Genomic DNA, 14,523 nt, shown 5'->3' on the forward strand with positions numbered 1-14,523 from the left:
TGCTTGTTGTTTTTGTCTGCTTACACTTGTCTTTGCACTAGGATGATATCGGAGTAAATGTGCAGTCATATTCGTTGTGTTCCCACTATTGCTGTCAGCGTTAATCTCGTTGAAACACGGCAAATCTCCATTAACGAGCTACCACAGATCGCCCCATGCGTGTTAACGAGCTAACTGCGCTAATGCACTAGTTCCCACCAATGTAATTGAGCATTGCGTGGCACATCCGACATACTGTTTTACTTTTGTCCGACATACTGTTTTACCTTCAGGGTCATACTCACATGAAAACCAAAATAGTTCCAAACGCCACATCTGAATTAGGGTGGGGGAGGTTCAATTTGCCATGTTGCAAGAAGAGCTTAACTTCTGTCTCGCTAGCTTGCCCTGGCTCAGTGAATCTGCGTTCGACTACTCCGCCTAGGCGAACGCAGATCCACTGAGCGCTCAACACAGACAGCATCATCAGAAGGAAAGTTGATAAAATAAATTAAAAATGTTGTATTGTTCATACATATGTGTACCGAACCGAAAGCACTGTATCGAACAGTTCAATATCGATACTAGTATTGTTGCACCCCTAATGTTTATACAGTCAGGCTGTACTTCACTTCATACCAGGTTCAAAAAAACAAGAAAAATCTAGCAGTGATGGATCAACAGGTTTCAACCAGATTAATTTACAGATCGGTTTATTGTCTCCATCTGGAGGCACGTTAATCAATAAAACAATATGTTTTGTTTAAAGTGAATGCTCCAGAGTGTCCCTTTATGGAACAGCTGTCCACATCTGCAGTGTTATTTTTTAGAGGCACCTTTTTTTTTAAATTTCGCTGAGTGAAGCATCCCGATCTCCTCTTGCTCTACACACCTCTACAAGATTCTTCTGCTTATTCTGCTGAAAGCAATCTCAATGTACCATGAAAAAAACTAATTTAAAATGTCAATTGCAAAAACAGTTTTCTCATCGTTCTGTGAAGTACAAACACATTAACTCTCACCTACAGACACTACAAAGGCATCAAATGCTGCATGCTAATATGCTGATGATAGGTGCTGACTACTGACTAGCCTGGCTGTATGTGAATCACCTGGCATTACCTTTAAGGGGGTGGATGAAGGGTTCTCCCTTGAAGAAGGACGAGCCATCCTCACCATCATGTTTAGGGTTGTTATCTGCGGAGGTGTTACCACCTGGAAAACACAGGAGGCAAAGAAATCATTGCAATCAACACATTTTGAATATCATCCATATAAAAACTAAAGGATGGGACAAAGGTTTTCTGTTAGTCAGACTTCCTCTGAATTTTTAAATATCAGCTTAAAGTGCTTTAAAAACTATACTTAATACAAGACGATACATATGCTACATATATATTATATATGAGGAAACTCTGATCCAGATCAATTTGCAGTCGATTGAGCAGTAAGAGGAAGAGGACATGCAGCTGTCTCTGGGATTGGGTCTGATCCCTGATCTGTATGAACTCTGCCATCCTGTCACAGTCACTATAAAAACACAGATGGCCTTACAAGATTCACATTTGGCTTGTACCTGACAGCTCAAGGCAATTTATTTATTAAAACTTTTTTTCTGTGAAATCTTCTCAAACTGACCTCTGTAGCCTCCGCCACCGCCGCCGGACATACAGCCACCTCCGCCACCTCCAAAGCCGCCACGGGTCTGCCAGAACTTTTGACAGGCTTGCCCTCCCTGTGCCCCGAGCACCAGTGGTTTGCCGCCCTGGCTGACAGGAGCGCTGTCATTCCAACCTCCTCCTCCACCTGTCGCCAAACATAACACACATTTGATAATGACAGGGAGAAAGTGCAGCGCGTGTAGAAGTGACATGTAGTGAATAAGACTGAGTTTGTGAAAGAGACAAATGATATTAAAGTACTTTTGCATGTCTACAGGCAAAGAAGACAAGATGAATACCAAGTAGAGACGGATACATTGATCAGCCACAAAACTAAAACCACTAACAAGTGAAGCGAGTAGCATTGATCATCTCGTTACAGTGCAGCGTTCTGCTAGGACACCTTGGGTCATGGATGTTACTTTGACACGTGCAACCCAAATCTTGCATTGGCGGCTAACGAGATCAGCTGCTTTTGCCAGCAGGATACTGCATCACAAAAACTGCCCAATGCGTTGACCCTGACTCCAACTTCAGCAGATCCCAAAATTCTCCAAGATTCAGTCGTAACACGACAGATCTACCAGGGTCCCACAAACAAGAGAAACCACTGTGAAGTAACTCTAGTTAAATGAGCATTTTGACACATTATTTAACAGGTAGATTTGACTGCAAAACCACGGACACAGCAAGATCATACTTAACTAGCCATGCCCCAAAGCAGTGGTGTCAAACTCAGTTTTGCTAAGGGTGATACTGGGAAGTTGCGATCATATTAAGTAAATGCAAAACCCTCCAAAATATCACAGATTATAATATTATTCTGTGTATTACACACGCGTATAGACTTTAGTAACTCAGCAGAAATGCACAAGGTTGTCTAGCCATCATATAGTTTATTCAAGCACTACTATTATTATTTCAGGTATTTCTTAAAGGTGATGACAATTCAATGATTATATGGGCGTCTTTAAAATATAAAAGTTAAGAGCTTTGATCGTGTATGTCTGTGAAGGTTCTCAGTCATCCAGGTCATGGTAGTCAAAGGAGCTTGCTAAGAAAAGCGTCTGGACTTCTTTAAGTTGCTTGAAGACGTTTCACCTCTCATCCGAGAAGACCTTAGAACTGAAGAAGCTTCTCGGATGAGAGGTGAAACGTCTTCAAGCAACTTAAAGAAGTCCAGATGCTTTTCTTTGCAAGCTCCTTTGACTTTGATCGTGTAGTTTATATGTACAATAAAGCGTTTTCTTTGCGGTGTAGCAAATTAAACACCTTTTATTTGGGAAGCAAAGGTTGCTGGTTCAATTCTGGGCCGCATCAGGAATCAAATGTTCTGTAGGAATCATTTGTGACAAGGAAGCAGATAAAAGTTGCAATTTGCAACCAAAGGAGACACCCCCTGCTGGCCATTAGAAAAAGTGCCGGTTTATGGCAGTTCTGCATTGGTTTCATATACTGGATTCCAGTTTATGGCCCTAGCCTGCAATCCAAAGGACTCGAAAGACAGTCTGGACTTTATGAGTCAGGATACCCGCAGAGGTCGCATGTCTATATGCCAAAGAATTAGAGCTGATGCGAGCACTAGAGGGAGGATATAATTATGCAGGTGGCTTAAATGTTGTGGCCAATCGGCATACAGTATGTACATACACAGCAATCACTAACCCATTAGTTATAACAGCTGACAACAGACAATTTTATTTTTAATTTTTCCCCCAAAACCTGAGGTACAAAAAACCAACCCCAAAATCCCAGCGTCCCAGCAGCCTCCACACACAGCTAACATTTCATTTTTTTATTCACAGAGTTTCCTCCAACTGAAACCTTGGGCTTTGAGAAGATGTAAAAATCAATACCTTATATGCTTTTCGGCTGCTCCTTGAAGCACATGATTAATGAAACCTGCAGCGAGTGTGGATGTGACGTTACACCAGCAGAGCGGAGCGTGCGGTTCTGCCCAGCAAACTCGGAGGCGAGTCGTGAGGAGGGCCGCGCCGGTTTGTTTTTGTTATAACACAAATGCTGGCACACAGAGGTGGGAAGTAAACACCTTCAGGATAAACTGGTGTGTTTCCGAGGACGGGCAGACATGCAAATAAACACTTCCACTGTCGAAGCCCAATTGTAAACTTTATTATTTTGCATGCACGCAGAAGAAAACAGAACAGACACAGCCTGGCTCATCCTAGAGCGAGGAAAGATAAGCCATACACACTGCATTACTCATCTACTCTCATTATTTCAACCATTTTTATCTTGTTCTCTATAACTCAAACTCACACAGTAGATTGTCTCTCCCTGTACCCAGCTCTGTAACTCACACACACACATAACTGCAGTCACAAAGAGTGCACTTTCCCACAGGGGAACAAAGCTGTGATACATACAAATACAACCAACACTTACATCAAAGCTGTGTGTAGCATACCTGCAGCGTGTGACTTCCCATTGCGTCCAGGTTGGCTAGGGTCATAGTCCATTTGCTCCTGCTGAGTCTCTGATTGGCTGCTGTATCCCCGGCCACCTCCCCCAGCAGCGATGATGAGAGGGATGTACACTTCTCTGTCCACCTGGGTCAGTATTGATAACAGTTACTTTATGTAGTGGCACAGGATTTGCTCTTCAAAGGTGTGGTTATGTTTTTTGGGAAATTCGCCTCATTCTAGTGTGTGTATGGTCCACAAACACGAGAATCGCAGCTGGTTGACCTGGGAAATCCACCGCAGCTTACGCTCACTGGACAAGGTACCTCTCATTTGTTTAATCTATACAAACTGATGAGCCTCAAAGTGAGACTCAAGGAACCAGCAGAAAACCAAAAGAGTGTTTTTGTACAGAGTAAACCAATTAGAGTTCATTTAGTGAGCTTTAGCAGTGGAGGTTTTTGTTACCTCCTCTGTTCCCTCTGGTTCCAAGCTGTCGTTCACAAGAGCAAAGTCCATCATTATCATTATACAGCAACTGAAATATCTCCCCAAGCTGAATGCTAGACTTCCTTTCTCTTGTTTGCTTATTTATTTATTTTTATTGTCTGAAAGCGTTCTGATGTACCATTCAAAAACAAGGCTTCCGGTGCAATCATAATCCTTTCAGCAGCTTTGAGAGGTTTTTCTTCCTGACACTTTCTACAATAAATACACAATTCTAAATCCAACCTGAAGGTCTTTTGTGATTACATATCAAATTTTTTTCTGAGTTGAAAACAGGCCTTCTCTTTGAGCTTAGATTACACACACATTTTTTGTCCACAAGACGCTTCGTTTTTGACTCTTGGCAAGAAAGCAAATAAGCGTATTTTGCCTGCTTGGTTTTAAGGAGACTGGCCTACTGGTCAAATCATCTGTTCAGTGATGAGAGTAAACACATGGATATGAAGACCTGTGTCCTAGATTGGGGTGCTGGCTCTTTAAAATTATAATCTTTCATATACTGAGCAGCAGGCCAATAAAAATACCTCAATGCCAGGAATCAGATGAATGCTGCAGTTCCCTGAATGTACTATTAAAATGATATTTATTGATTTTACTGGCCGATCAATTTTGCTGGCTAAATGTAAAAAAGACAGAATAACGTGAAGCTCAAGGACTTTAAAGTACACATTTCAACAAAAGCACGATAAACAAAGAGATAAACATCTATAATGGCTCAAAATGGTACAATCAGTAAATCCCTTTATTGCACATAGTTTTTACTGGACTATCAATGAAATCAACGTCCGTATAAATGAGCAGTTGCTAAAAATAAAATCTCTGAGCACATCATCATCCCCTTCAGCTCCTTACTTTGAATACATACGTAGCCCCTCCACCGCCTCCTCCCCCTCCTTTCACTTGTGTTTTGTTCACCATTGGGCCGCTCTGTTCCAGACATATCTTATTCAGCATGCCGTTAGACTGCGGGGAGAGACGCAGAGAGAGAAACATGTCAGTTTGCCACAGAATTGCCTTCGTGGATGTCGGCCGCGTATGAAAAAGCTGAGCGGTTGCCAGACCGCAGCTGTTGTGAGTCTGAGGATTATAATGGTGTGCAAATACCAAGCAGAAATATTCACATGCACACAGGAACTGAAAAGCACCAATGCTCCCCTCGCAAGACTATCTGAAAGTGACTCACATGTTTACTCATCCCATGCCGACTGTATAAAAATAATCTTGTGACTCAGTTGATAATGGTGCCGGCTCTAGGGTTGTTATTAAAAAAATAATCACACAATACCAGTGTATTTATCATAATATTTTTTAATATTTTTGCTTGTGGTTTGTCATATTTGCTTTTAAGTATGATTTGGTCTTCTTCTTTCAACTGCTCCCTCTGGGGCTCGCCACAGCGGATCTCATCATATCCTCAGCATCCTCCTCTGTCACACCAACCCTTTGCATGTCCTCCTTCACTACATCCACAGGTCTCCCTCTCTTCCTCCTACCTGGCAGCTCCATCTTTAACAGTCTTTGTCCGGTTTATCACATGTCCAAACCAGCCTTGCCCCTCTAACTGTCTCCAAACTGCTCACCCTGAGCTCTCCATTTCATTTATAATCCTTAATTTTCAATCCTGGTCACTTCCAGTTAAAATCTTGGCATCTTCCACTCAGCTCCAACTCAGTCTTTTTGTTAGTGCCAAGATCTCCAGACCATACATCATAGCAGGCCTCACTGTCATTTTGCAAGCCTTTCCCTTCACTCTTGCTCTGATTCTCCTGCAATTTTATTCACGTTTACTGCAGGCTGAGTAAGTTTGAATAATTAGACATTTCCTCTTAAAGGCGTGTGAAAAACTTTTAAAGAACAGCCCATTAATTATTTGGTTTACAGCCGATTTATCACGTTACCCATTAAAGACAGCCTCTCAGTCAGCATGGTGTTGTTTCACTCTTTCTCAGCTCCCTTGAAAAAAATGAACCTGGATGTTTTGTTGGCAAATAATGTCAGAGGCAGGGACTTTGCCCCGACCGAGACCCTGTGAATTGATGTGTCTGCATGGTGTGCGCTATGATGCTGAACTGCCTGGAGCGAGTCCCACTTTAAGAGTGAGAGGGCATAGGTTTACCTCACTCGCTCTGTCTGAGTCTCATACAAACTCTCACAGTCGCTCATCGCTCTCTCTCAGCTCCCTCCATCTGTCTCAGGCAACACTCTTGAAAGCTGTCTGAAACGGAGGAAGGGGCGGGACTTTTGTGACTGTGACTGACAAGTAGACGGGGTCGAAAGGAGTGCATTCAAATGTTCTTGGGAAAGTCTTCCTCACTATTCCTTCCCTCTCAGCCATTTCTGCCTGTGCAGCTTCTCAATTTAAGTTAACTTTGTGTTTTAGAGAGAATGAGAACAGAAGGGTGTGTGTGTGTGTGTGTGTGTGTGTAGGTGTGTGTGTGGCGCAGCAAGAAAAAGACATAGTGAATAATTCTAAAGACGAGGGACATATCATCATTTCCGTCACATAAGGGAAAGCCAGGTGTGAGAAAACACTGTTCTGCAGCACAAATCACTTTCTGCACGACCCTTTGGAGAGAGCTGCTGCCTCTCGCTGTCAGAACTGGGGGAAAATAAGAGAAACCTTAAATGACTTCAGTTTCACTTTGGAACAGCCAAGTCTCTCTCAGTGCTGTCTGTACAGAGCACTTCAGAAAGCACTGTGTTAAAAACTAATAACTGGATGACAGTGGTGAGGACCTGCGGTTGAAAGGCTAGACAGGCTGCCTCGAGAGAGCAAAGCCACAAAACTCAAACAGGCACTTGGGCAGCCTCATGTCCAGCTAGTGTAAACTATCTGAGATACAGGTTCTCTTGCAACCCTGTTTCCAAGTTGCTTAATGCTAAAAAAAAAAAAAAAAAAAAAAGAAAAAGACTTGGTGGAAAATCTCACATTTAAAAAGATTATTAAGTAACATTATTGGGTAAACCCTGTGGGGGAAAATACTAACAGTAAAAATAATGAAGAATATTGTTTAGTGACTTCTTCATTTATGGTGAAATTTGGAAAAAGCTCTGCAGGCAAAGATGAAACCCAGTACAGTCAAAATCAGTCTGTAGGGAATCATCAATGCTGCGTTCTGCAGGCTAAAATACGTTAGGGCCCATCCACCTTGTTGTTTGCTCATAGTTCAAAAGCACCAACCCTTGGTCATATCAGACAGGGTGGCAAATTTATGCACGCTGCATGGGATAACTTAAACATCTTTGAAAGCCTCATTAATTAATGCTGAACAAAATATGACAGTTTTGGAGCAACGTATGCTGTAATACTTTTAAGGGAAGGCCTGGTTTAATTCAACAACTACCAGAAAAAAACGACACATGTGCACTATTTTAGGTTTTATGGATTTGTGCAGGAGTCGTTTGTCTCTTAACTGTTTAAATCTTGTATTAAACAGCTGAATTTCTCAGTTAATGTCGGAAAATACTTTTGATCATCTCCCGGTCAAAGGGAGACAGATAGGACCGCTGATGTGTTGTATTATGTAAACATTTTGAATGTAGTGTATCATCAATCATTAGAAAGTCATTTATTTTAGGGGTTTTTGTGACACGCTGGTTTTAAATGTGCTCTATAAATAAAGATTTGGGATCCTGACCTGCTGAATGGCTAAAATCCCATATCAATTAAGAATAGGAAGAAAAGCTACAAGACATTGTTACATGAAAAATAATGCAACACAGTAGCAAACCTTACCCTTTCCAAACTTTTAGAAGGCATGTTGCTTCCAATTAATCCAAAATGAGGGCATATTGAAAAAGAAAAACTCCGTGACATCACATTATTTCCTCCACTACTTTGGAAATGTGTATGCATGTCAAACACACCAGATTATGCAACGTTTTTAAACATTACTGGGTAGATGGGTGCATCTGAGTCTGGCTAAAGTGAGCCTGAGAGACACGGCGGGGCCATCACTGCAAGCTTGCAAGCTTGGAGCAGAAAGTTGAACAGTTTTTGGAGGCCATGAATTGTCTGGGTTTCCAAAGTCAGACCTCAGCGTACTTGAGGAAGGCTGCAGGGAGTTAATGATCTTGTTTTTTGGAGAATGTGTAATGTGAGAATATGTTAGTCTCTCTACGGAGTGGACAGCAATATCATTCGAGCAAATTTAGAATCAACTTCAATCTTCTTACACTGACACAGTTTGGGCAATATTGGGGATCGTAGAAGGCTGCTGTATGTATTTGTGTGTCCATAAAAAAGAAATGTTGGGACTCCTCATTCATAAAGCTGATTCATTGCAGCATTTACAGCTATTTTACTCTCATTTTTTAAGTTTATCTTGCTTTTATGACACGCTGTAGACTACAGAGTCCCAGATGCAACAGTATTCCTATTTACTGCGCGATAGCTGACTTACGAAACTGCCGTGAATTATTGTAAAGACGACTCACATTGGGGCAGGCATCCTCTCCTCGTTGTCCTACAAGGATGTAAAGCAGTTCTCCTTTGTTCAGCAGGAGGTCTCCCGTCATGTAGGCACCGTGTGACCTGCTTGTTGTCAAGACACTTCTCCCGCCAGCGGCGCCATAGACGGTGACCCTGGAGTTTAATGAACATAAATGAATAACACAAAAAGTCATTAACAGGAAAATGACTCTAACGAGACAAGAAAGTGTTTTTTTATTTTATTTCTATTTGTGTGAAACAAGCGGCATAAAAAATATTGTGAGGCTGAGTCCTCGTGCATTCCTCCTGCGAGTTGGTGAATGTACAACAAGTAACAGCCAAAATTCATTTGGATACACTAAAACACACTCACTCTGGGTGTTTTTAATAAAAACCATTTGACCTACTGTGGCACATTACACTGAGGGGAAAAACCATACAGAACCCAGACTGCACGGGACACACAAGCACACATGCAAACACACACCTATGTACCGGAGAACACTCATTTCAAATGCTCCAGTTTTCTTGCCAGACAAATAAAAAAACAACTTGATTGGTTTTTGGGAGCACTGCGATATTTTTCTTCCCTGGTGGTCGAGCTTGATCGGGAGACAGAACATTGCCCAGTGCTCAGTAGCAGCTACCTCAGCTGTTTGCCTAATGACTTGTGGGAGATGCAGAGCGCATATTCATCTCTGTGGCCGTCTGTCAACTTCATTTAAGCGCTTTGGCAGCTGGGCCACGCCGCATCAAGAACAATTGTACAGTTTTGAGGAGACAGAAGGTGCTTTCTGAAACTCTGGACATGTGTTCAGGCCGTCCGGTCTGTGCTGTTAGTCAGGTATTTTAAGACATGGAGGTTTTGGCTGAGCTTAGCGGTGTGTGTGCGTTTGCTTTTGTGCTGATGTGGGAGGCTTGCAGCTTTCAGAGAAATTTTTGTTCCAAGTCAAATCTAAGTTAAACGGCTCATGTTGTCATGAATGCCCACCGGAGGGATATTGATCCCTGGAAAAAAAAAAAAAAGGCTTTGGATATTGCAGCATTAATCTTGGAGCAGTGTGCGGCAAGGGGTCAAGGTGCTAAAGCTGATTGCTGAGCTATTTTGAAGGCTTAAAGGCTACCAACGAAGAAGCGGAGGTGGGTGTTTTTGGATTTTAGAGTCAGGTGTAAAGTGAATCACGCCATTTAGCTGCCATTACTCCAGCCTCTGCTCCTTCCTGCAAGAATCTGATAGCAATATTTCACTGCTTGCTCTGCTGCACTGAGGAGCAGAGGTGGGCGTGAGGAAGAGCCGGCATTGGAAAAATGTGAATTGCATAGAGTGCTGATGTCTAAGAAAGATAGGTTAAGTGTGTACTGTATACAGAATGTGTTGAGCTCTCAGAAGCACACATACCTAATGACTTCACAGTGAGACCCTTCAGAAAAAGATAAAATTATTCCAGAGTGGGTGTTGAGTGGAAATTCAGTGTTCAAATGGCTAGCTCTGATGTTTGTGTGCTCTGAGGCTTTATAGGCTGGCAACTGTCCTACCTGTAGGAGCCGGTTTCTGGGACCCGCCACATTTGAATGCCTTTGAATGGCCCCCGGGTTCCAACTGTCACGTTGACATTGCTGTTCCTGTAGGAGTTTAGGCACTGAGTGGGAGTTGGACCTTCAGGGCCCACAGCCCCACAGGTATGAAAAATCCATTTTTTGGCTGCACATGAAGAAAAGGGAATTAAAGGAAAACATTTAGTACTTTGCAGAGCTTAGCAGTAGAGGCACATACTCTGTGTTCAGTCAGGCATGCAGCTAAGCAAAGTTAAAGATGATGAAGAGGCTGAAATTACAGTTCTATTTGTCTAACATTCATTCCACTTCAACATTCCTCACTGCTCCACTTTCACTTCAGTAAATCCAAATATAAAGATATGTAAATTATTGGAGCTTCTCATATGAGATGCTACTATCGTCACATTCGCAACAGCAGCAGGGGACTTGGTTGACGGGATCACAGGTGACAAACATTTCTCCTCATTTTCCATGTAATCCCATGTGTCTGCGCTAATTGGAGATCTTCTCACTGTAATTAGCATGAGATTAGTCTTGTCAGATGGACAGAGAAGGACTTAACGCTGCAGGACTAAATCCTTACTTAAGGCTTGTGAACACAGAGCGGTGAGGTAGACACCAGGGAACCTTTCTCTCTCTCTCCCTGAGACTACTTCTAATTCATTTCACAGCAGGGTTGATTATTGAAAATGTGACACTGGCTAAAGTGAAAGTCATTTCTAAGGAAGGATGAGTTGCATGTTGGCTTTCATAACCTCAAAATGGATGCTCAGTGTGAATGTAATTAGGCTTGGGGGATATTACGTATACAGAAAGAGCGCTTTGAAGTCATTTATTATCTTGTGCTGGACACAAAGGCCACCAGAGGGCAGTCTCTACAGGCAGAAGATTAAATTGAGCTCAGTGAGCTGTGAAACAAACCAAATGCAAAGTTTTTTCCCCTTAATAGAGCTGTGTGGAATATTTGGCTCTCGCCATTTGAAACTCTTTGTATTGGATATCCACAGTTTTTCCAGTGTCTGCTGAAGGAACCATGAGGAACCACTTGTACACTCACCAGCCACTTTATTAGGTACACCTCTTCAACTATTTGTTAATACAATTATTTAAAATCAGCAAATCACATGGAAGCAGTTCCTTTTTTTGCATGCAGACATGGTCAAGATGACACGCTGAAGTTCAAATCAGGCGTCAGGATGAGGGAAAAAAGGTGATTTAAGTGACTTTGCTGAGGATTTTGAAAACAGCCGATCCAATGGGATGCTCATGAAACCATCTCTGGAGTTTATAGAGAATGGTCTGAAAAAGAGGAGCAGATGTCTGGGCGCAAATGCCTTGCAGATGTCAGGGGTAAGAAGAGAACGGCCAAACTGTTTTAAACTAGGAAGGCAACAGTAACTCAAACGACCACTAGTTAATAACAAAGCATGAGGAAGAGCATTCTGGTGTGAAGCAAATGGGCTATAGCAGCAAAAGACCACTTCTGTAAGCCAAGAATCTGAAACTAAGACTACAATTTGCACCTAAGCTTTGACAAGCTTGAATATCAAAATTGAAAAAGACGGTGAATGGTAAATGGCCTGCATTTGTATAGCGCTTTTCTAGTCCCAAAGGACCCCAAAGCGCTTCACACTACATTCAGTCATCCACCCATTCACGCACACATTCACACACTGGTGATGGCAAGCTACATTGTAGCCACAGCTGCCCTGGGGCGCCCTGCCCTGCTGGACGGACACTGGCGCCACCGGGCCCTCTGGCCACCACCAGTAGGTGAAGTCAAAAACATTCACCTTTCAAAGCCAGAGGGCCATGGTGGAGGGCTATATCCATTTTTAATAAATAGTCTATAGTTGGACATTAATACATTTACAATACACAAAACAAACTACTAACTCTGATGCCAGATAGTGACAGTAATGGTTAAGTCATTTAATCTCTCACAGCAGCAGATAATAACTTCTACTGCCACAAGGTCAGCTCTTTAAATAAAACTAAAACACAGATAGTGTCATATACCAAAAACCTAGAAGGAAGGAAGGTATGAAAACATGAATACCACCCAAGCCTAACTGGAATGCTGCTTATACTTGTCTATGAACGGTGTAAAATCAGATAACAGTAGCAAATGTATTAAATATCAAGAGGATAAACAGGAAAGAGAAGACAAGACAAGTTTCAGAAGTGTGACTTAAAGCCACGATACTCTCACTGTAACACCTTCTGCTGTTCAAGTTCCCTGCTGTGTACTACCTATTGCAGATGAAGCCCTAGAATTGACATTCCAATATTTACCAGCATCTCTCTCTAAACTCCAGTCTCTCTGACTGAGCAGAAACTGCAGGAAGCTGCTGTTATGAGCGACTGTGTACCTGTTTGTCTGTGAACAAGCAATGTGTGAGTACGCACCGATTTCTGATCAGTTATTATAAAGTGTTACAGTAAGAAACAGAGTTCTTCCAGACATGATAATTTGACTTAGTCTTTAAAACATTAATCCAGATGACCTCTTTTTGCCCCTGCCACTTCAAACGGTGGCTATTTTTACTAATGAAACCTTGCCCAGACTGCATGGTGAGCATCACATTAGTCAGCCTGGTTCTCATGAGTGGTTCGGTCCAAGGCCAACGTCCAAGCTCTGCTCTGTCTCACCACAAACATCTCTTTCGAGTTTAGCAAAGTGTTGCCAGCAGAGACTATTTCAAGGAGGCCAACGCTTTCAAAAACACTTTAAAACATCACTTTGGTAAGAGAGCGATTTGGAGTTTAGCCCAGTCTTAGCAAATGCACTCCTACTGTAAAAAACACTTGTAGTGTGACTGCAGGTTTGCCTGACTCTAGTACGAAGTAAATTGACCCATCAGGCCAGTATTTTCAACACTGTTGGAAAATAGTTAAGACTACTGGGAATAAATCCATCACTGGAGCAGAACAGCCCCAAACCCTATCTTTAGATGTAAATCTTAATATACTTAACAGGTCACTTTGAGATGTTTGGGAAGGACATGCTCAAAGAAAAAAAAAAAAAAAAGGGTGAAAGTTAGATGGCCTGATTTGTTTTTTTTTTTCTCATTTGGAGAAATAAGCTGTTGGCTCATTGCCCATTTACAGTCAAATTTCCAAAGCCTCATTTGAAGAACACTAACTCAACCAAGGCTTTGGATGCAGAATTGGTTTATGCGCTGCACTGGCGGTTAACTGACGAGAGACGCTGGAATGTGCGCTGGAGTGATCCTCTTGTTAACAGCCATGTCTCTCCCTTCACATCCCCTTGTTGTGGGAAGTCTGTGACATGAGTGTGTGAGAGGCACGTCCCAGTTCATGCAGCATGTCCCAGTTCATGCTGTGTTACAGCGGTCGAAGGTTACCAGCTAATGAGCCAGGCGAGGGAAGAGACACGGCAAATTTAAAAGGAGTCAAATTCCAACTCTGTGAGCACGAACCAGCAGCAAACGCGGGCAAACTTCTTGAAAAGCTGCATAGAGACGAGAGAGATCAGTGAAAGGAATGCTGGGAATTTCACTTTATGTATTCCTTTGTTTATGTTCATGCATTTACATTTTGGTTCAGTTGCTGATTTGGAAGAAGCCCTTCAGATTTAAGATCCTTGTTATAGAAAACGAGCTTTTCACATGAGCACTGCTGGTACTGAACGCAGATTCCTCTCTTGTTTGTATTCTCTCTCCTGTCTCCCTTGGGTGCAGCTGGTTTCACATTTCAACCCAACTGATTGATCTTGTTGGTCCATCAACATGAATTCAGACGACCACATGTGCACATGGATTATACACCCAAACGCACTGCACAACTGGCCTAATGAGCCATTCACTAAACAAACAAAACAAGATGATAGCCTTCTCCAGTAAGTGGTTGTGCAAACTCTTCAGCCCCCTTGACTTACAAGACACACACACACACACACACACACACACACACACACACACACACACACACACACACACAC

The 14,523-nt window shown here is 42.4% G+C and overlaps 1 protein-coding gene across 2 annotated transcripts in view; it reads right to left on the reverse strand.

Moving 5' to 3' along the window:
- The window catches only part of alk (ALK receptor tyrosine kinase), a 400,486-nt gene that overhangs the window by 26,300 nt on the left and 359,663 nt on the right, over positions 1 to 14,523 (reverse strand). For both annotated transcript variants that reach the window (XM_005738755.1, XM_013912312.1), the window contains exons 12-17: positions 10,539 to 10,704; positions 9,008 to 9,155; positions 5,423 to 5,533; positions 4,069 to 4,210; positions 1,618 to 1,785; positions 1,102 to 1,194 (exon numbers count right to left, since the gene is read on the reverse strand). In XM_005738755.1, coding sequence (XP_005738812.1) covers positions 1,102 to 1,194; positions 1,618 to 1,785; positions 4,069 to 4,210; positions 5,423 to 5,533; positions 9,008 to 9,155; positions 10,539 to 10,704 — 828 coding nt within the window. The remainder of the gene's footprint in view (positions 1 to 1,101; positions 1,195 to 1,617; positions 1,786 to 4,068; positions 4,211 to 5,422; positions 5,534 to 9,007; positions 9,156 to 10,538; positions 10,705 to 14,523) is intronic.

This window comes from Pundamilia nyererei, unplaced genomic scaffold (genome assembly GCF_000239375.1).
Source record: "Pundamilia nyererei isolate P.nyererei 1_Seehausen unplaced genomic scaffold, PunNye1.0 scaffold00086, whole genome shotgun sequence".
Taxonomy (NCBI): Eukaryota; Metazoa; Chordata; class Actinopteri; order Cichliformes; family Cichlidae; genus Pundamilia; species Pundamilia nyererei.